The sequence below is a fragment of the Cydia amplana genome, chromosome 7, assembly GCF_948474715.1.
Source record: "Cydia amplana chromosome 7, ilCydAmpl1.1, whole genome shotgun sequence".
In the NCBI taxonomy this organism is placed as follows: domain Eukaryota; kingdom Metazoa; phylum Arthropoda; class Insecta; order Lepidoptera; family Tortricidae; genus Cydia; species Cydia amplana.
The window spans coordinates 14784687-14808414 of NC_086075.1; the positions used below are offsets into that span (position 1 = coordinate 14784687).

A 23728-nucleotide genomic window follows, 5' to 3' on the forward strand; every position below is an offset into this window, starting at 1 on the left:
AAACTGACGAATAATTAAATTAGCACATAAGGAAACTAGCAAATTTACGAAACTGAAGCCTAGCAAAACTGGCGAAAGAGTAAACTGAAGGTTTAGGAAAATGACCCACTAGCGAAATTGTCAACCTAGTGAAAATGACCAGAAGATAAACTGTTGAATCAGCAAAATTAACGAATTAGGAAACTGACCGGCGATACGCTAATTCGGTTAAGGTTAAGGAATGTTATGGTCCCTCTATAGAATATTGCTCCTATACTTAAGCCCGGAGTGATGGTACAACCAAAAATGTAGTGAGGTGTTACATCCGTGTACACCACACAATGCTTCAGATCACACTCCGTATGTCCAGACACGGTACACTTAGATAGTACGCCTTGGAGCACGAATCGCTGATCTTATGGTCCCTCTATAGAATATTGCTCCTATACTTAAGTCCGGAGTGATGGTAGATCCAGGTATAGTGAGGTGCCACATCCGTGTATACCACATAATGTTTCGGATCACACTCTGTATGCCCGACTGAAACGGCACACTTGGAGAGCACGCCGCGAAGAATGTAGCTGATCTTGTGGTCGCTTTGCAGCACGCCAAGGACCAGACCACCGCCGCTGTCGCCGTTCCGAGGGTTTATGCCTGGGGAAGAGGTTAGGTTTGAAAATATCCCTTGTTCCAATCCATTAGCGCTAGGGTAGACTTAAACATCGAAATATCCAGAACTGTGTCGTTCTTTTGCGAATTAAGCATGAGTGAGAGAATAGAGATATATTATATGGATAGATCATCATCACGGTAGTCTTGCTCATGGAGTTTAATAAAAAAGTTGTTTAGGTACTTGTTTGAAATTCGATTGTGCCCCAAAACTTAGCCATAAATATGTTGTTTCTAAATAGGCAAATTAAAGTTAACCTACAAGTAATTTGAATTTAAAAAGAAAACTGTCAGACAATTTACGATTATAACTATTTACAATCTCGCGTCCTTGAAAGTGGTACTCCTTGTTTCTACGCAACTACTTTTAGTTTCGTAATTCAATATAGTGTTTACACCACACACGTGCGTATAAACTCAAAGCGCGTATCAAATCTTAATTATAAACAACCACGGTGATTCCTATTGCTTATCGAGCGTGAGAGAGTCCAACGTTTATGAGTACCAGTGTCATACTTCAATTACAAATAGTTTTTCCGTCGATCATTACACTGGTTTACTCAAGTGCTCGACTCCCGCACTCAGAGGAATACATGGTCAGGTATCGAAAACATTTACCAGAAGTCGGTCCATAGCCGGCGCAGAAGCTGAACTCGTTGATGAGATTCTTGTATACTTTAGGCGAGTATGAGAGGCAAGTGGTGTCGTTTTGGATCATGGTGTAGGCTGACCGGAGAACGTCGGAGGGTTGGTTGGTCTCTGTGCAGCCGAAGCCGACAACCTAGTGGATAGGTTATTTATTATTAAAAAAATAAACTCGGCATAAAATAAAATTAAAACGGGCCCTGAAAGTACCTACGTACTAGACATGTGTCGTTCACGAGTGAGTTATTTACATGAACTTGACTCGCTCACTCTTCAACTCACAGAAAATTTAACTCGCTCAGTAACTTATCTATCTCAGTATTACTTGCTCACTCTTTCCCACTCATGATTCGAATGAGACGGCCGCACCAAACGAGCGAGACGATGCGAATATGCGATTCGTCAGCTTCGGAGCAGTTCGTAAGAAGTCGGAGGGTGGCGAGAAACCATGAAACAACAATCTCGGAAAACTGAACCAACCAAACAATTATATTTCTTTCTTGAATCTGCTAACAAACTTTCACGAGTACCGATTGACAAATGCTACCGAGGAGAACATCCGTGCATACGAAAGAATTTTTGTCTAAGTTGAAATGGAGACCTTCGCTTGCTCAATTGTCATCTTGTTTATTAATTTATTCCTTACCGTTGCTTGTTTCCCGAACAAGTCTTCCTTGCTATACACGGGGCCCCACAGGCAGACGGGCTGCACGAACGCCGTGTATGTGAACTTGTGCACTTTTATGATGGCCAGGTCCGAGGTAGATAGGGCGTCCGTGTAGCCTGGGTGAAGCACTATGTCTTGAGCCTACACCAAAAGTCAAATGAATGTCACCAAATTGTGAAATCGGGCGATTCAGATTTGACAATTTGTTACGGTTTGATCTCATTTTGATACGAAATGAAGATTCAATGTACGAAACTCTATATATGAAAAGCGTTTCTGCTTTAGTAAACTATCTTAACTACTCACCACTAAAGCCTGCCTGCCTATTTGGTTATTGTCCGTGTGGTTATTGACGCCCGCGACGATGACCACCAATCGCGCCTCGATCAGAACACCACCTCTGCTCACGCAATGTCCAGCTTAAAACCAAATAAATCATTACTAGGTATATTTACTCAACTAAGGGACGGCGGGAGGTTAAGTCGTGATCTTCAATTGCTTCACGATAAGATCAATGTGGGGAAGCCCGATTGCCGGCATATAAAATTAATTGCTGGGAAGACCGTAATAGGCTCATAGGGCAAGAACTCTCGTGGGCGTACGTCGCTCAAACGCTGACAGAAAAGAAAAGCTTCACTCTTTCTGCTCTACCGAGTCTACCGACCTTTTGTACGTGGAGTACCTATGTGTACAAGCGCAAGACAGGCGACGAAAGAGCTTGTAGGGTACGGTTATACGGTAGTACGAGTAAACACGGTTTTCTGCACATTGATCTTAGTTGAGTTTTGAGTTTCGAAATTCTAGAGGCACCTGATTCTGCAATATTGCAGTATTTTGCAAAGCGTTTGCTTCTATTGGCAATGTTTCCGGATTCTGTCCATGTTTTAATCTTCTTCTTCTTCCTCCTCGCCTTTCCTGGACTGGAATGGTCGGCTTTCCTTATTCTGAGTCTCCAAGCAGTTCTAATCTGACGGTCAATGTCCATATTTCGAGCGTTCAATAAAATACATAACTATATACTATAACATCAAATGACGAACAATAAGATCCAATCACTTCAGCCAGCTCTAACTCTCTCCAGATAGCTTTCTTATGGATTAATTGTAAGATTATTGATGTATTATTTTTAGAGATGCAGCATACCTGTCAAAACAGCAGTACTTGATATAATACTGCCACCGCACTCATATCTCGTGACGTCACTGTTCGGGTTCTTCTTAAGCAAAGCCACATGCCAAGGCCAGTCGCCTGCCAAAGCTTGAGTTCTGACCGAGGTAAGTTCAGCGTGCTCCAGCGCTCTCCTTCCACACACTTGTTTGTACACCTCTTTTGGATTTGTTGTGACATTTAAGGATTCAATAGTTTGCGCCGCCTAGAAATCAAAAAATAAAAAACTGAAATTGTATGTGTAACCTCCTGAGTCACAGAATAATTTTTGCTGTTTTGAATTTGGAACCTTCTTTTCTTTTATTCGTCTGTGTCGACTGTGTCAAAGTTACTAAAAATATTCGCACCTGCATTTGTTTAGTTCTCAACTTATTTTTTTTTACTTTGTGTTGACTCAACTATACCTTCATTCCACAAATCGAAAAGAAATCCTTTTTATTTTATTAAAACTTGGATTCCGTGCAACGAAAATAAAAAGCGAGATTAAGTTTACACTTCCAGAACGATGCTCCATTATTACAAAACGACCCTTTGACATCTAACGGAAGCTGTTGAAGTAGATGTCTAAGAAAAAAAACAAGATTCTTATTTACCAAGAATTTCAAAACAGATAAGGTGTATTATTGTCAAAATCACTGTCAACTTCATACAATTCAAAGAAAAGAAAACAAATGGAAAACAACTGACGATCGGGTTTCCGTTCTCATTTATTTCAAAGCTTTTTTTTTCTCGCTTTTATTGAGCTTAAGGCTTATTATCGCGAACTTTTTTGGCTTTTACCAAGCTTTGTTGTACTCTAATGCTTTCAACATAGACGCTATATTTGTGTGGCATACCTTTATGGCGTTGTTGCAAAGCGTGGCGTTGTTGAGCTTGAAGTTGGCCACGGTTGGTACTTGGGTGCTGTTATCCGCCAACCGTAGGAAAAAGAAGTACTGTTTAGGTAACTCTCCTTTTGGGCGAAGGATGAATCGGTGCCAATCATCTCGTACCGACATTGTGGAGTTCTGGGAGGTCTGTAAACATAAACCTCCATTTTATGCAAGTGTTAAGAGAGCTCAGCATTGACACTCGGCACTCCACAACATGCCATGAGAGAGCCCTTAGATTCTTCGGACATATTATGCGGTAAGCGGTAACGCATGATGTTGAGAAGCATAGTATAACTTTAAGGTGAATGAATGTTAAACGTGCTCGGGGTGGTACTCGTATGCAGATGGTCGAATAACAACTTTTGAGAGACCGATGAATTGAATTGCACAAATTGTTATTTACTGTTTTTGTTTACTGAATTGTGCGGGATCTTAATAAAAGTTACTAAAGAAATTTTATAATTAATTAAATACAGCCCTAAATATATCGACTTACCCCATACAACTCGACTTGCCGCTCAAACTGAATGTCCATTTCCACCTCAGTCAAATGAGGGTACAACTCAAAATACACCACACCTCGCCACTCAGCCTCGGTGACCTTGTCAAACTGGACTACGCCCAAACCGCAGGGATCATATCTCGTCAACACTGCTCCTTCTATGGCCATAGACTCTACCTCCACCATAGACAATGCCACACATAATAAAAATTTAAAAAACATTGTTGAGTATTACTTTTTCTTAAACACTATTTTATTGTGACAATTTCGGTCGAACACTGAACACTAAAATCAGTGAACGTTATCAAACCGGCCTATACAGCGTGTCCTAATTTCACCTTAAAACTACAGCGAACTTCGTCGCACTTGTCTTGAGAATTGTGGTCAAATGAATGAAACGCGCTCTTTTAAGTGAAAGTTTTCAGTGACTCATATTGACGGGCGTCGCAAAAATGTCCTTTGTTATAATTATTTGTAGGCTTTTATTAGGTCAGTTTTAACATAAATTAGTCATGATGACGAATTATTCATAGGTGAATTATGTGTGCTCGGTCTGGCTGAAGAGGTTAGCCTACTGACCCAAACATTTGTTATACAATCTGCAGATGTGGTGTGAACAGGTGTACGGCGAATTAGCTGGGCATGAGTGCGTTCTGTATAAAGCGTATATTTGTTTTAGTCACCGTTTTCGTTTGTAATTAATAATGTATTGTTAGTCATCGTAAATATATTTATTTGCGCTGTTACAATATTTTCATGGGTCTATTTTAATTTTAGTCTAATTGTTAAATTCAAAGAAATATTACTATTATTATTAGTACATATTAAGTTATTATAAGCTGAGATTAAGTGTCACTAGACAGATAATTTAAAAATTAACAAATATTAGGATTAGTTAAAAACGTCTCAACAAATAAGTTTCAAATTTTTTTCATCATGCTGTATTTATAAGCTTGATATCGTACTCTTAAAAGAACAAGGTCATATCTTCCTACCAACATGAATCAGATATGTTTTTTTTTCATCTAAACTGTGGTTTGTCCGTATTGTCAGTGCAATGAACAGATGACCGTTGTTCTTGACCCTAAGATTCTATGAATTCGTGTTATCATGGACGGTTGTTGTGTTTTTTACCTCGGTATTAAACAATAACAGCACGGAACATAGTCCACTACCAGCGATTAAAACGATATTTTTCCATAATTATTCTTTCATTGCGTTAAATTCCCTGTTTTTGTTATGTCTTACGTAAGCAAAAGTATTAATTCGATGGGAACATCAGTACGATCTAAATCCATTTACAAATTTCCCGTTTTTTTAACCATATATACGACTCACACAAGATTCAGTAGGTAATCAAGTTTAAAAAAAACCGGCCAAGTACGAGTCGGACTCGCGCACGGAGGGGGCACCATCAACAAAAAATAGAGCAAAACAAGCAAAAAACGGTCACCCATCCAAGTACTGACCCCGCCCGACGTTGCTTAACTTCGGTCAAAAATCACGGTTGTTATATGGGAGCCCCACTTAAATCTTTATTTTATTCTGTTTTTAGTATTTGTTGTTATAGCGGCAACAGAAATACATCATCTGTGAAAATTTCAACTGTCTAGCTATCACGGTTCGTGAGATACAGCCTGGTGACAGACGGACGGACGGACAGCGGAGTCTTAGTAATAGGGTCCCGTTTTTACCCTTTGGGTACGGAACCCTAAAAAAATTTGAATATACCTATGTTCGATATTCTAGTTTAAGTGTCAAATATATTTTAGACAAAAGTCTCTTGTGTGGACAATACAATAAAAGTTACCGAGTACATGCCTTTACTCAAGTACTTACTGGAAAAATGTATCACGCCTGTAAAGGTGCAGCTTTAGATTCCCTTAACTTTGCTTTGTCTACAGAAAGGTGTGAATTAGTTAACCATACGATAAAATGTGTAGTGCCCTTAAATACTGTTGTACGAATATAGCAAACTTTCAAATAACCTGCTCACTTTATCTAATACCATTTCTTTGGCCCAAATACTATAGCCAAGTACTCTAGCCGAAACTTTAAACGTAATTAATTACGTAATAACGTCTGCCTAGTATTCGAAGCCTTACGTGGCCTTACCCCATCCAAAGCTGATAGATACCGTAACATAAACGTGGGCAAACAAAATCGCTACCAATCCAATCTAACTTCTATTCAATCCGAGCAATTCATTTGCAACAATATAGGGTTACACTAACTGTAGGTTCATGCAAATAGATGTTTTGTGACTTCACACGCTTTTAGCTTTATTACTTCTGCTTTATTTATGCGCTTTTCCTGGCGGTCGCTCGTAATTCTCGTTTCTTGGAGAAAACGTCGGGAAATAACGCTTTTTAGCAAGTCTTAGCGGCTAAGGAATGTTTATTGCTCGGTAAAGTAGTAAGGCAATATCGCATTAGCAAATAGTGGGGAAAATGAGCGTGATTTTCTTAAGGTTTAAAAAGTTGGCGGGCACACGGTGTGTAAATTATAAAATTTGTAAATTGACTAAAAAATAAAAAATGTTGGAGATTAACACAACAGTGGATGATTTAAAAAGCTTACGCTATTCTTATTAAGTATTGTGTTAATGAAAATGGATCATTTTTACTGCAGTGTAAGTACTTTTTTGAAGTGAAAACTTCTTTAGCGGCGCTGGGCACCTTTTGAGGTGGGGAAAAAATGATAAACTCGAGACAGCGTAAGACGATCACGTGACAGTAAGGGGCGTAAGGCGATCACGTGACCGTAAGCCCCGTAAGGTGGCCACTCATAATTTAAATGGCATTTAAATCAATAAATAATTCAAATTTCAAGAATTTGACATTGTCATGGCAGTATGTAAATAAACATGTCAATGAAAAAGTGTGATCTTATTTGAGAATGATAATAATATATAATAAATAAATAGAATACCTCCGCTAAATGTATGTATCGTGTTACCGGGCGTCGGTAACATAGTGAGGTGAGTTTTCACTTCTATCGGCACTCCCGGAGTGCAACCGTTATTGCTTGTTTTTACAATGATATTGACATTGAGAACTATTTCCAGTTAGGTATGAGACTAGTTAGATTAATTAAAATGTTTAACTCACTCACGCGATTTTCAGTATTGTATTCAGATAAAGAGACAATATTTTCAAAATGAATGAAATTTCGCGAAAGGGTCCCGTGCAACGTGTTGTTCACGATGCTTTTAGAGCATTCGTAGCAAGCCAATATGTATAAGTTTGGACTCCGATAATAAGTATAGGTAAATATTAGGTGTTTCGGGTTTATGAGTGTTACGGCAATACCTAAAGCGCATAGAAACGACGGCGGCCCGTGACCTTCAACCTGGCTCGCGCCTAGCGACCCGCGCGCCCATCCCCGGCTGCGATGCACCTACCACGAGTACCATGACGTCACATACATGTTATCGCGTCATGTCACCAGCAGCCAATGAGAAGCATACATCAGATATGTCGTGATCGACAGCCAATGGTGTAGCGGCTCGTCATCCCTGCGCGCACCAATGACGACACAGGATGACACTTACGAATTTGCATATCACTCTCAACTAGCTACCACGTAGCCCATACCTATCTTTTTTTTGTTGCTCATTTTTATATATTTAATTTACGTAAAAAACAATGTAAAATCCCGAATTAAATGTAGTTAATTCGAAGAACCTGCTGCCTTCGTCATTTCATCAACCTGCCATCCACATCAGCGCAAATCCTGGCCATCAGCCCCAACGTATGTCTATACGCGCAGACATAAATTTGGTACTTCGAGCCCGAATATCAACCAGCCTTGGATCCATGGATTGGGTGTGAGAACGCATTGGCAGAGTGCTGTAACGACCAGAGTCATCGGCAGCGGCGAAGATCTTCGGTGAGACGAGCCAGCTTACCTATCCTACCTTTCCCTTTTACGCTTGCGTCGTACCGTGCTTTTCTCAATTCCAGTGCTTGTGCTTTCGTTGTGACCCTATCGCACGTCGTCGAGTCGACCTTCGCAAAAGTCTGCAAGCAGCCCGCGTCAGCTTTGCTGCTGGCTGCCTTGCTGTGCTCGACCTTGGTGGTGATTGCAACTGTGAGTACTTAGCGCCTGCCTTTATTTGATTCGCAAAATGACTGGCAAAGATGACCTATTGTTTCACGCCGCGTTAGGTCCTAATCAAGTAACGGACTCGGAAACGATAAAACATTTAAACCGTAGGCGAGGTTCCGTAAAATGTAGGCTAACTAATTTCAAAAAGTTTGTAAATACATTTGAGGGTTTAACTTTGTCCGATACCCAGCGCACAGAGCTCAATTTACGCATGCAGGGAGCTCAGGGTATTTTCGATGACTATACTGAAATTCATAATCAGTTAGAAGGTTTAATTCCCGATAGCGAAATGGACTCACTTTTTGAAAGCAGAGAGGTGTTTGAAAGCGAATATTACGCGATTTTAGCTCAGACACAATGTATGGTGAAATGCTCGGAGAAAGCTAACGAACCTAAAGTGCAAGCTCCTAATAATTTAGCGCAAACAGTTCGGCTCCCCGTCATTTCTTTGCCTACTTTCGACGGATCTTATGAACACTGGTTACAATTCCGTGACACATTTTCGTCCCTAGTGCACAACTCGCAAGAAATAACCAGCATTCAAAAGTTCCATTACTTAAAATCATCGCTCAAAGGTAATGCGCTTCTTGTTATCGATTCGCTTGAATTTTCGGCAGATAATTACGCGATTGCTTGGGAATTGCTACTGAATCGGTATGACAATAGTAGATTGCTAGTGCACAATCACGTAAAGGCATTATTTTCTATACAATCGCTTAACAAAGAATCGCCGGCACTGTTAAGAAAGTTATTAGATACAGTTTTAAAGAATTTACGCGCTTTAAAAATGCTCGGTGAGCCCACAGAAAGTTGGGATACACTAATCATTTATTTAGTTGTCTCTAAATTAGATTCCACTACCGAACGTGAGTGGGAGCAATATAAAAGCACTTTATTACCAGTGTCGAACGAAAACAAAACCGCGCTTAAGGTAGATGATTTGCTAAAATTCATTCGCGACCGCGCCGATATGTTAGAAACCTTGTTGGTTACGCACAGCCGGTCTAACTCAAATAGCACTTATCCGCAGCATGATGCTAAAAAATCATACACTCAAAACACGCACACGGCTCCAAAGGTTCACTGCAATGTTGTTACCGAAAAGTCCGTGGACAAATCTCACTCCAAACAAATACCTAACAAAAAATTATGTTTGATGTGTAACGGTAAACATCCTTTGTATTCGTGTCAAGCATTCATTGATTTAACTTTGCAAGATAAATTAAAGTTAGTTCGCGATAAATGTTTGTGTGAGAATTGTTTACGAACAGGGCATGCGTCCAGTGAATGCCGATATGGCCCGTGTAGGAAGTGTAACAAAAAACACAATTCCATAATTCACGAGGACGAGAAGGAAGGTGCCAGTGACAAGCGCTCCGTAGCATTGCTGGCAACAGACAACGCATCAAGGTCGCCCTCCTCCTCCTCCTCGATCCCTGATAATAATGTCGCACACGCACAACACGTATTGCAGGTATCGAACGCACACATAGACGAAGACTTATACGCGCGATTGTCTTCGAAGCGTCCTGTAATTTTAGCAACCGCTATTGTCGAAATCCTAGATAGTTACGGTAATTATCATAAAACGCGAGTGATTCTCGATAATGGGAGCGAAGGTTGTCTAATTACCGAAGCGTTGTTTAACAAATTAAACCCGCCATCTATACAGTCCACAGAAGAACTAAATGGTATCATGAATTTAGCTACACATAGTTCGCGAGTATGTGAAATAAAAATAAATTCACTTGTTACCGATTTTAAAACGCGATTACAATGTCGAGTTTTACCGCAGTTAACCTCGTCATTGCCTACGTTTCCGAGCAAACGTAATCAATACCGCATTCCAGACAACGTCCGTCTGTCAGATCCTAACTTTTATGAAAGTCAGCCTGTTGAGGTACTTATAGGAGCTGACCTATTCTGGGAGCTCCTCGAAGGGATAGTTGAGATAAAGCGCTTAACAAACGGATCATTCTTAGCAAATACGAAGCTAGGATGGATCGTTTCGGGTCCCGTCTCCTCTAATACGCGCAACACCAAGCCTATTAATTGTAATTTTATGCAATCTCTTGACGCGCCATCATTAGATAATCAATTACGTAGGTTTTGGGAAATAGAGGAGGTGCAGGTAAACAACAAATCGCACGATTCGCGCAGCGAAGAGGAAATTGCATGCGAAGACCATTTTGTCAAAACGACCACCCGTCTCGAGGATGGTAGGTTTTGCGTGCAACTTCCTCTCAAAGAACCTCCCGAAACTCTCGGTGACTCATTCGCGCAAGCAAAAAGACGCTTTATGTCGTTGGAAAAACGTCTCAATCGCGATCCAGTATATAAAGGCATGTACAGCGACTTTATAAAAGAATATCTCGCGTTAGGTCATATGAAACGAGTATATACCTACGGAACCCCTAATTACTTTCTGGCCCACCATGGTGTATATCGTGCACATGCACAAAAAACACGTCTTAGAGTCGTATACGACGCTAGCGCCCCCACGACCAGTGGCAAATCGCTGAACGACATACAACGCGTAGGCGCGCCTATACAAGGCGATTTGATAGCTATATTGTTAAGATTCCGCGAAAATAGGTTTGTTGCATGCGCCGACATCGAAAAACATTATAGACAAGTCCTAATTGACGAATCTCAACGCGACTTACAACTTATTTTATGGCGCGATAATCCAAGCGACGACCTTGACATATATCAGCTGAGTACCGTTACATACGGCACGGCGGCCGCTGCCTTCCTCAGTTGCAGGTGTCTAAAACAATTGGCGCTAGAATGTACAGATCCTGAAGTAGCCAGAACGATTAGAGACGACTTTTACGTAGACGATCTCATCTCTGGATCGTCTACAATTCCCGAATTGCTACGAATTTGTGATGAAACCGCGAAAGTTTTAAGTTCTGGTTGCTTCCCATTACGAAAATGGGTTTTTAACTTCAATTGTACCGACCAACGTTATAATGATGATACGTCGTCAAAAGAATTATCATTAGGCGAACACGCGCATAGTAAGACTTTAGGTCTCGGTTGGTACAACAAAAGTGACGAATTGTTCTACCATACGCGACACGAGCCAGATCCTAAACCTGTCACGAAACGCATAATATTATCCACGGCATCACAGGTTTTTGATCCGCTCGGATTATTAAGTCCAATGATAATTATCGCCAAATGTTTATTACAACGGCTGTTTTTATTAAAGGTTGATTGGGACGCAGCGGTGCCCGATGACGTCACGCAAGCCTGGCACCGCTTCGTAAACAACCTGACTATTTTGCCTAGTATTCGCATACCACGGCATGTTATGTGCAATTACCCTATATGTATAGATTTGCATATATTTTCAGACGCAAGCCAAGTAGCTTATGGCACTTGCGCCTATTTACGCACGATTGATGATAAATCAGCTGTTACCGTCCAGTTGCTATGCTCGAAAAGTAAAGTGGCCCCAATTTCGCCTCCTTTGAGTACGCCTCGACTGGAGCTGTCTGCGTGTTTGTTAGGCGCTAGGTTATATAATAAAATAAAAGAATCGTTACGCGCGAAATTCGACCGAGTAATATTTCATACCGATTCAACCATTGCATTGAGTTGGCTCCGAATGCAGCCTAATTTACTAAAACCTTTCGTCCAAAATAGGGTTGCGGAAATCCACGAAATCACGAAGGATCATTCGTGGCATCACGTTAGCGGCAAGTGCAACCCGGCCGATTTGGTTTCTAGGGGAGTACAGTTGGACGCACTTCGCACCTCCAGTCTCTGGTGGAATGGTCCCGACTTCCTTCACGACATTAATTATAATGCTCAGACTGTAGATCCGTCATTGTTGCCAGACGAGTCCCAGATACCCGAACGTAAAACAAATCCTATGACTAGTCTGGTATGCAACGACAATAACAATAATATACTATTTACATTCGACAGGTTTTCTCAGTTCAACCGTATGCAGCGCGCGGCCGGGTACGTACTTCGCTTCATTCATAACTCGCGCAATAAAGATGCACGTCGAACCGGTGCGCTCACTGTAGATGAACTGAGGGAATCTGAGATATTACTCGCGCGCTTATCGCAATTGGAGTCATTATCGGATGTTCACAACGCATTGTCAAAGAACAAATGTATCGCAAAGGGGTTTTTAGCCAAATTAAATTTGTTCATTGACAATAATAAGCTTATTAGAGTCGGAGGAAGACTTACAAATTCTTCGAGGTTTGATTACGATAAGAAACACCCGATATTACTTTCTAGTAAGCACCATTTTACTATTTTATTGTTCCGATATGAACATAAAAGATTATTGCACGCGGGACCGCAGCATATATTGTTCTCGCTTCGCGAGGCCTGGTGGCCCATAAGCGGTAGGAATCTCGCTAGGAAAGTGGTTCACAGCTGCGTTGTTTGCGTTCGTTTCAAAGGTAAAACGCTAACTCCTATTATGGGTAATTTACCTTCAGAGCGATTAGAACCCGGTTTCGCGTTTGTCAATTGCGCTGTGGACTATGCAGGTCCATTTTACATTTTAAACCGCAAAGGTCGGGGAGCCACGACTGTTAAGGCGTATGTGTGTATATTTATATGCTTTGCTACACGCGCAGTTCACTTAGAGTTGGTTACCGATCTCTCTTCGGAAGCTTACCTTCTGGCGTTGAAAAGGTTCATTTCGCGTCGTGGTAAACCTTCAAAAATATTTTCAGACAACGGACGGAACTTTGTAGGTCTTATGAATGATTTTTCAAAGTTTTTAAAATCATGTTCAGGCGAAATAAAAGAATACGCGAACTCGCATAAAATTGAATTTATTATGACGCCACCTTATGCTAGTCATTTTGCCGGCCTGGTCGAGGCTGGTGTTAAGAGTTGCAAGCACCACTTGCGACGTGTGATAGGTGATGTCAAGCTAACTTACGAACATTTTAGCACGATTTTGACGCAATGCGAAGCCATCCTGAATTCCAGGCCTTTGAGTCCTTTGTCCTCAGACCCGCAAGACTACACCCCTTTAACCCCGGCTCATTTCCTGGTTGGACGTCCGCTGACAGCTCCTGCGTGCGCTGACCTCATCGGCGCGCCCGTGCACCGTCTGTCACGATACCAGCGAGTGGAGCAAATGCGACAACATTTCTGGGCCAGGTGGTCGAAGGAGTTCATATCCGAGCTGCAGGTCAGGACAAAGTGGACGCGAAATATGGACGACCTAAAGGTGGACACCCTCGTCTTGATCAAGGAAGACCATGCTCCGCCCCTCAAATGGAGCTTAGGGCGAATCACCAAGACTTTCCCGGGCAAGGACGGCGTCTCCCGAGTAGCCGATATACGCACATCCCGCGGCACTGTACGCCGAGCGTTTTCGAAAATCTGCCCGCTACCTACGCATGATGACTAACTTCATCGTCTTATCTTCACATTGGAAGTTGACTCTTCCAAGGCCGGGAGCTTATGTTACGGCAATACCTAAAGCGCATAGAAACGACGGCGGCCCGTGACCTTCAACCTGGCTCGCGCCTAGCGACCCGCGCGCCCATCCCCGGCTGCGATGCACCTACCACGAGTACCATGACGTCACATACATGTTATCGCGTCATGTCACCAGCAGCCAATGAGAAGCATACATCAGATATGTCGTGATCGACAGCCAATGGTGTAGCGGCTCGTCATCCCTGCGCGCACCAATGACGACACAGGATGACACTTACGAATTTGCATATCACTCTCAACTAGCTACCACGTAGCCCATACCTATCTTTTTTTTGTTGCTCATTTTTATATATTTAATTTACGTAAAAAACAATGTAAAATCCCGAATTAAATGTAGTTAATTCGAAGAACCTGCTGCCTTCGTCATTTCATCAACCTGCCATCCACATCAGCGCAAATCCTGGCCATCAGCCCCAACGTATGTCTATACGCGCAGACAATGAGTTCTTAATTTATGTAAGTATTTATATATTTTGTGTATCTATAAATTTATCTTATCGTGGCGTCCCACATCAAACACGGGGTCGCGGCAAACCTCGACGGCGTTGGCGAGATGACCTTGACGTTTATTTATGGTCATAAACTATTTAAAAAATTCTCAGTAAAATAATTGTCTACTTAAAGGATGACCCACGCTAGACCGGGCCGGAGCTTCCGGCGGTTCGTTTTCTATGGAAAGCACCACGTGATCACTGATCAGCCGTCATTGAAAATGAGGCGTCGGACTCCTCTCTGCTCTGGCTCGGCCCGGTCTAGCGTGAGTCATCCTTAAAACTCTGAAAAACGGAAATACATGAAATAAAATGGGTTTGTTCTGGACAGGACGTGGAATGCCCATATTACACTGGTTCGCGCGAGCACTCGACTCTCACCGTCGCTCGCCGCAGCGTTGGGAATGAACAACCAGCCCGAAGCGAGTTCAAAGCATACCGGCCGCGCCGATTCGGAGGTTAAATTAACGCTACACTTTTAAGGATTACAAATATGCCCAAAATTTCCCTTTCACAAAGCTTTGCCTGCACGCATACTTTGGGGGACAAAAAATATTGAGCGTGTGACTACATCGGAGGTTTACTTTATTGCTCTTTGTAATCGGTACTGTCCTATCCTACCATGTGACTGCGAGCAATTTTCCAGCTATTCAGTGAAAACTGGTCTAATGTCAACAGCACAGTTTCCTCTCTATGTTGGAAGAACAGGGTAGTCGCTTTTATGAAAACATTTAATGTGAAAAAACTGTACTTTTTTCATTTGTTTTTATTCCAGTACTTAGCTGAAATACTGACGCAACTGTAGTACCAATTATTTATACTTAGGAACATAACGCCCTCACATTAGAGGCAATCTAGGCAATCATAGTCCGAGCCATAACCATAGAAGCCAAGAGCTATTCACGCGGAGTGGATCACTAGTGACTGGCGATTCACGAAACATTTATTTATCGTTAACTGTAGTCTGTAGTGACCGATTAGGCCAGACTACGAAACTCCTAGGTCCCGGGTTTGAATCCCGGTAAGAGCATGTATTTGTGTGTTTATCACGAATATTTGTTCCTGAGATGCTTATGGATGTTATCCAAGGTTGTAGGTAGGTATTTACGTATATACAGAGATGTGACTTATTTGAAATACTTGTATTTAAAATGCAAATACAAAATGCAAAATACCTATTTTGTATTTTGTATTTAAATGCCTTTTGAAGAAAACTATTTTGTATTTTATTTGAAATAGTTTTTGGGACCTATTTTCTATTTTCAAAATACAAAATACTTTATAGTAGGTAATTTACGTAGGAGTTACAATCTCCTCTGATGTTACAATCCTGGCAACTCTCTCATTCTTTTAACATGGAACCGTTGAATATGTTTAGTAACGTCGCACATGACCACAAGAGTTGCGAGTGGTTAAAAAAGAAGAATCTTGAGTGTTGCGAGGGTTTCAAGGCACGAGAGGAGAACAAACTTTTCTGCCCTGGTGAAACACAAACGTGACGTTTTCATTACACTAACGAGAGGTATTACCTATACTAGCTGTAAAACATTACATATCTAAATTAATGCTTTTAAAATTGGCCGTTAAAAACCATCATCCATACATCCTTCCGGTTAATATGAGCAAACAAATAGAAATTTGCACTTTAGATAGAGGACTGATTGACACACTGTTTTCAAAGAATAAAGAGAGTCTTTTCAACTCGGAAATTCCGAGTAATACTTTTTAATTCTGACTAGGTATTCACTATTCAGAGTACCTTTTATCGCAAAGTATTTGTATTTAAAAAAAGTATTTTGAAAATACCTATTTCGTATTTTGTATTTTAAATATAAATTCAAAAACTATTTTGTATTTTGCATTTAAAATAGTATATCAAGGAAGTATTTGCATTTTGCATTTAAATACTTTTTATAAAGTATTTTTCACATCTCTGCGTATATAAATATGTTTACCATCGCCTAGTACCCATTAGATATGAGCGCCGCGCCGGCGCGCCGCCGCCGCCGACAAAATTTTCGCGCCGCCGCCGCCGACGTTGCGCTATCGGCGTGACATCGGCGTGACCTTGGTAGTTACTACTACTTTCAGAATCAGATAATATATTTTTAATCGAGTTTAGATCATTAACGGCGCCACTTCGAATAGTTTATAGGCATTGAAAAGGTATTGTAGGCCCATATAATTCAAAAATATCGAAGGCAAATGCAAACTTATCTGTCTAGTAACCGCGCTACTAGTCTTGGGGAAACGAAATTATTTAATATCAATTTTAACATCAATATGCTTGTAATAAACATACTGATTACCTTCCAGTTTTATTGTGGAACGTTCCACATTACAATTTATAGATTGTATATATACACTAGACATGTCAATCACAATGAAAAAATTTACTGTGATCAACTCTGGCTAACGTGAGACTCGAACCCACATCTTTGGATTACCGATCCAATGCATAACTAATTTTGCCAGCTAACCATCCGTCATTTACCGCGAATTTAACCATTGCAAGCATGGTTAAACGTCTTTAAAAGGTATAAAATGGGGTTAATTTTGAGATTTTAAGCGTTTTCACGTCCAAATGTCCGGGCCGTTGGCTTCACACGGAAGGGCGTCGGAATCGGGTCTCAATTAAACTTGGCCACTGTTGAAATTTCAAGCTTTGCTCTCTCGCAGCTCAATGCTCCAGGCGTTCAGCCGTCAGCCAAGCTTACACTTGGCGTTCGATTCTTAGCTGTATGCTTACTTGCATTTAAATAATGAAAATGCATTTATTTCGTAACTTTCTTACAGCAAAAACATGTTTTTTCGGTAAAATTTTGGTTTGAATTCTTTTTTCATTAATCGAAGGTATTTCAAGGCCACGCCGCCGATTCGCCGCCGCCGCCAACCAATTTTGACCGGCGCGCCGCCGCCGGCTATATGCCTATCGGCGCTCATATCTAGTACCCATAGTACAAACTGACGAAGCTTAGGAGGCCTTATCAGGGTTCACATTAATGCTGGTTTCCTCAGGCACTATGTTTAGTAAGCTTTGTAAGAACCGCCCCACTCGAGTGCTAAATCAAGGATTATCCTCAACACAAGGCAATTAGAGAAGACAATTAATGCCCGCCTCATTAGAAGACAATAGCTTTAGGATGCTTGGTCAACATGCGTCTTTTAGAGGGTAGGGTAGGGAGTAAAATACAAGACGTAAAGTGACTTCTATTGTCATAAACAAATAAATATGTGTGGGACAATCGGATGGCAACTGCAGCTGTTTTACTGTTGCGGCATGTGCTGTGGCGTTGATGCAGGCGCTGTCACTGTCATATTTGGCAATTTCCTTGATAAAATGAGGAGGATAGTTTAGGATGTTTGGTCCGCAGGCGTCTTTTAGTAGGGGAAAATATACCGTGAAATATACAGCGTGTCTTCAGAGACACCTTTTCCCCAATCGAGCCCTGGATTTAAAGCCCCATGGTCAGCCATGGGGCTTTAAATCCAGGGCTCGATTCTACTCGCTAAACTGAGCTACTTTTATTATGGCACCAACCCCGAAATCCCGAAAAAAAATTAAACTTTTTTATACATTTTGGCTGATCAGATGTCGACATTTTCTATGGAAAAGCCAAAAAAAATCCCCGATTTTAGGGTTGGTCCCATAGTAAAAGTAGCTCAGTTTAGCGAGTAAAATCAAGCCCTGGATTTAAAGTCCCATGGTCAGAGACACCATGTAGATGTAACACTACTCTTTAAACTCTCGCGTTTTGTACACATATTTAATTACACAAACGGGTCTACCGCGATATAATTTCATGAAATTACAATGAAATTATATCGCGGTAGACCCGTTTGTGTAATTAAATATGTGCACCATGTAGATGACTAACAAAATCGACGTAAGTAGATAAATATTATTGTTATTACCTATAATATTTATCTACTTACGTCTTACTGGAGCAACTGGGTTCTAACTAAACATATATTGGGTCTTTTATTTTCTGTTTCTTGCAATTTATATCATAAAAAATAAAGGGCAGGGCATACAGGTTACGTACAGTAGACTAGAGCCAATCGCCGATCAGATTACTATAAAAAAAAAAACACAAATAGAGCTTCCATTTAATGAGACGCAAAGCTGTACAAAACCCCTAGACTAGTAGTTTCCTAAAATGATAGAATTTATACTCAAGTACAACCACATTTATACCTAAGTCCTTTTTAATAAAACAGCCAAAATATATATAAAACCGTTAAAAAGGGATCAAAGAGGAGATTAATCCAGTTAAACCCAAAGACAAAGTCCAACGAAAGCACTTTTATTAATGAGCAACTATTCCGAAGCTAGCACATAAGTAAAAGGCAACCGAGCGAAAAATGTACCAAAAGGGGCATGAAATAAAAATATTCGTATACCGATAGGCGAAGGATACACGGGACGTGCGGCGGAGCGCGGCCGAAACATTGGAAGTATGACGGCGGTACCACAGGGCGGACACGCCATACATCAGAAATGACTTACGTTTATGTGTGTGCAGCACGTCTGTACACGCGTCATTGTGTATCTGACGGACTTCTGGCATGCTCTTAGTAGAGCGACTTACGCACACATTCATGTCGCGGCCAGTCGCGGGGCGAGGTAATCCAAGTCCGGGCGGGGCGGAGCGTGTCCGTTCTGTATGATAATACTATTACGTACTTATTCTGTGGCGGTACACCCAGCTGCAAAATTGCATGGCCACTCTATGAAAAAAGTATGTCCATGCGATTTTGCAGCTGTACAAGTGTACTCTTCGTCGCTACGTGTCCTTATCCTTTTCCTTCTTGAGCCGTATTTATTCCTCATTGATCAGGGTCTTGATTAGACTGTACTCGTCAAAAGTAGTCTACCATTCTCTATATAATAACTTACTAAAATAAAACGTCTCATTCCCTCTATTAGTATATGATTAGTATAAGAACTTACCGAAAAAAACGTTAACCAAATATCTACTTATTTGTAAAAGTATTCCAAGGGGCATATATTTTTGGAGCATTGTTACATCCGCTACTATTGATGCTGGCAGTCAGTAAGTTTTTTGATCGACCATGAAACGCCGTAAACCCCGTCTCGTATGTTTTCCTTAGGCCTTCCCAGTAGAATCTGTTTCACAAAGTGCCTGTTGCTCGCACCGTATATTTCTTTAACACTATGCCTCTCAAAGAGAGCAGTGGAGCGACTAATGTTCTGTGCGAGATACGTGCTCGTGCGGCATTAGTTTTCTCTTTATGTCATTACTATCATTAGGAATGTGTTGGTATATTTGTTTGCTGTGCTTAGATTTAATTTTTTGAAGTATTTTTCATTCGCTGTTGCACATAAATTTGTAGCTTATTTTTGTGATAACGGACATTTAACATCTTATATTTTTAATTCCGGGTACATGTTCGTATATGCTCTTATACACTCAAGTTGCATCTCTTTTCTTAATATCACAAAGGGACGCAGCCATTTATACAATACAACAGCCAAGTGTATGTTGAAAGTTGAAAGTAGGAAAAAATCTCGAATAATTTAAAAAAGAAATCAATATCAACCCAACACAAACAAACACGTCACCAAAACCCCCATTACCTTATTACATTCACGATACGAAACTTTAAAATGCGCTTAAAACTTTGTAATTAATTCCTCTAAAATTACAGCTATCCGTTATCGTTAGACTAATCCCCATTAGTCGTTGCTTTTATGTCGGCAAATATTTATGGCTCGATGCAAAAGGCGAAGATTAGTCTTGCCAAGACAAACGATCCTGTTCTTCTTACTTTCTTACATGACAAAGACGCAACTTTGCCGAGTCGACGTTTCAGGGGTGTTCTATTAGCTTGCTTGGCGTGGACGAGTCCAACAAATTAAAAAACTTTTATCCTCCTAAGGCCCAACGAAAAATTGAGTATGTAGTCAGTACGGCCCCTAGTCCTACCAGTAGTACTATTGTTTTATACTCATTCAGACCCAAGTACTTAGAATAGAAGACTTTTTTAAATGTGATTGTACTTATACAGCACCTTGTAAAGCACTTTGTTTTTTTTTACGAACTTGTTTTAACAACCCCCCCCCCCCTTAGGCCCCCCTTTAGGGCTCAGGGCTCACAGACAAAACAAAACAGTCCTTTAGAAGTTCGTACACGCCAATTTCGATAAGCGCGAAATTTGAAAACAAAATGATGGGTTGTCTATTAAGTCCTATTGGTAGGACCGTGGTACGCTATGACTACACAATTGTTGAAGGATCTGGGTCTGAATAACAAGGTTAATAAGTACTATGGGTATGACCTTGGGCCTTAGGAGGTTATAGCTTCGAAAAGCCCAAGACAATTTTTGTGTTTTCGAATTCGGAAGTTTCTTTTATTTCTGTAAGAGTTCAAAACGCAAATACAAAACACTCAAAAACACGTACCATCACCAACGCTGTTTATTGACAGTTCCTAAACCTTATTACAAAAGGCATAAGGTCCACCGATGGCCAAAAGCGAATACCTAGTGTTTTAAACATTTATTATGCACAATAATACAATAGTGGAATCTTCACAAACGGGCCATTGACCGCACGCGCCGGTGAAAGAACTTTAGGGTTGACAACAATTTTAGAAATTAGAAATTACATTAGAGTGAAAAAAAGAACATCCGTTTTCAATTTAATTTGTATGGGGAGAAGTCACTTTTGTCACAAAAGTGTTGGCGGCGTCTATAGGTAAGCCCATAGACTAGGAATCCTCTAGACGGAGTTTAGAGCAATTATTTCATGAAACCGATGCTGCCAAAAATACTGGGGTGCGGGGGACGAGGTGAGCGAGTCCCGTGCCGTGATTGGTCCGTTCAAAGACACGGACGTCACACAAAGACACTGACTCGAAAATGGAGTAAAACTACCGTATATTTGTGGCAGAGGGGTAGCGCTACTATGCTCAGTCTGGAGGATGTCTTGTCTGTGGGTAAGCCCGTCGGCAATGGCAACCAACTCGGCCGTTCCTTTGAAGGTGCGCGCGCAGGTACATATATGTATAATCTATGTTTGCAAGGAAGAGTTTCTTCATTCCGAGCAAGTGTCAAAATCTAGAGGCCTCAATTACTGGTTTTCCTTAACATTTGACTCGTGGCAACTCAACCAGCAGTTAGAATACTTGGCCAGAAATATTTCTGTTGTGTAAGTTTAATCTTGAGTTCCGACATCGCGGAATCGCGCCTTTAATCCTGGTTGTGACGACTTTATTCGTCTTGCAAATTGTTCCTTGTTTCCTTGCCGCTGTTTTGGTGCGTAATATCTGAAAATTATTTTTTATGTAGCGGCTGAAAAAATGAAGTGTCGGGGAGAGCTAAATATTTTATGTTAGCGTCCCTGAAATTACGTAACTGAATACGTCTTTTGGCCTTGAATCTTGAATATTATGTGTTACGTTATCCTCGTATGAGGAGAGAAGGGTTTCCCTGTTAAAAGTATTGCGATTCCTAATAGCCTTTATTATTTTGGTAAGGGTATGCAAGCACTGAAATCCCTCTGTGTGGATTCCAACCTTGGAATATCCTTTATGATAGCTTGCCAGCAAAACTGACTCATTATTCTTGGCTTAGGATGCCTCTTTGAACTCTGAACATTCGTTCGTGCTTATTGCTGCCGATGAGTTGTACTACGAAAAAAGTGATATCAACATAATATCCTGCATTTTCAAAGTTTAGATAGGTCCTTATGGTTAGTTGTCAGCTCTCGAAAAAAACTCACATGTAGGATTTTTTCCTTTAGGCGTAGTCGGAATTTATCTCATTCGGTTACGAAAATAGCTGGACACTGTTAAATACAAATTAAGAACAAATTGGCCATTAATTGATATAATTTATTTGCTCCTCAGTTTAATGGAATAATCATTCGGTAATCGAGCCGCGCGTTCCGGGACGGGGGGACATTGATATAAAATGACTGGAAGTCTTTAAACCCGGTATTTTGACGACCGGTCTGACCTGATCTGTTGTGACCCTGCCTATGAAGCCCATGATTCTGGGTTCGAATCCCGGCAAAGGCAATTATTTGTGTGATGAGGACAGATTTATGTACATACTTGTTTATGGGTGTTTTCCATGTATTTAACTATTTGTATATTCTACGAGTAAGTATATCATTGCCTGAGTACTTACAACACAAGCCTTCTTGAGCTTACTGTGGAGCGTGGTCAATTCGTTTTTTTATTGAAGTCTGGAAAGATTGTTATTTTTTAATTTTAAATGAACACTTGACTGACTTGACGTGACGCTTAATAACGGATACAATGTGAAAATGTGTTCACTACAGCCATAAAGAACGTAATAATAGCTTGACAGCTGACACTTAACAAGATGTTTAGAATGCAAGACGTGCCGAAATAATATAGGTACACAAACATATTAGGTATCCTTAAAGAAATGTGTTTCTGTCTAGATTTATTTATAGTAGGTATTTTTCAAACAGCATGGGTATGGTAATTGGCAACAGATGACATCTCATACAATTTTGCGAGATTTTTGTACTCCAAAGTTATAAATTGTATGTAAATGACACCTGTCACCGTACCCAACCTGTTTGAAAATTAATAATTGCCCATAGTATTACAGTTTTGTTTTGAGAATTACGATAAAGATATGAAGCGCGCCCTAAATAAATTAAAAATGACATATTTATAATACTGCCAAGTTTTGTAACGCTATCCCCCTGTCATTCGTCAATTAACCGAAGGCGAGAAAGTCCTTAATAGCAGCTTTAGTGTAACGCGTCAACAGCTGGAAACTGCGTACACGCTCAAATAGATCTTAATTGGCGTGGCGACACAAATCATCGTGAGACCAAAGCGCTGTGTCGCGTAGACTGGACACTGTTCTGAAGAACGGTAGCGAGTTTGCCTACAGTCAATCAATCCACCGGGAGGCTATTAAATGGATAACGAGAGAGTCCTTAACAGCTACGCGTCGAGAGCTGAAACTGAAAACTACGTAAACACTCAAATAGATCCTCACAAATCATAATCGCTATATCAATGCAATGTGTCCGACTGGGAGCGACAGAGCCCTCCGTAGCTGGAGGGGCGGAAGGGGGGGGTCATAATGGGGATGATTGATAAAAAAACTACCTATCCTATGTCCT

At 40.9% G+C, this 23728-nt stretch overlaps 1 protein-coding gene across 1 annotated transcript; it reads right to left on the reverse strand.

The window, feature by feature from the left end:
- Positions 1-358: 358 nt before the first annotated feature.
- LOC134649873 (ovochymase-2-like) lies at positions 359-5029 on the reverse strand. Its single transcript, XM_063504706.1, has 7 exons — positions 4496-5029; positions 3964-4143; positions 3104-3332; positions 2267-2379; positions 1940-2101; positions 1267-1429; positions 359-633 (listed from the first exon to the last, which is right to left on the reverse strand). Exons 1-7 carry the CDS (start codon positions 4721-4723, stop codon positions 407-409), a joined length of 1302 nt encoding a protein of 433 aa, XP_063360776.1. The 5' UTR covers positions 4724-5029; the 3' UTR covers positions 359-406.
- Between the last annotated feature and the right edge of the window lie 18699 nt (positions 5030-23728).

Bases quoted from the DNA above. Each gene is read 5' to 3' on its own strand.
- LOC134649873 (XM_063504706.1), bottom strand. From the start codon at position 4,723: ATGTTTTTTAAATTTTTATTATGTGTGGCATTGTCTATGGTGGAGGTA. The intron at 4,144-4,495 runs GTAAGTCGATAT...TTATGTTTACAG, and splicing joins GGCAAGTCGAGTTGTATGGG to ACCTCCCAGAACTCCACAAT. The intron at 3,333-3,963 runs GTATGCCACACA...TTTGATTTCTAG, and splicing joins TTTGCAACAACGCCATAAAG to GCGGCGCAAACTATTGAATC.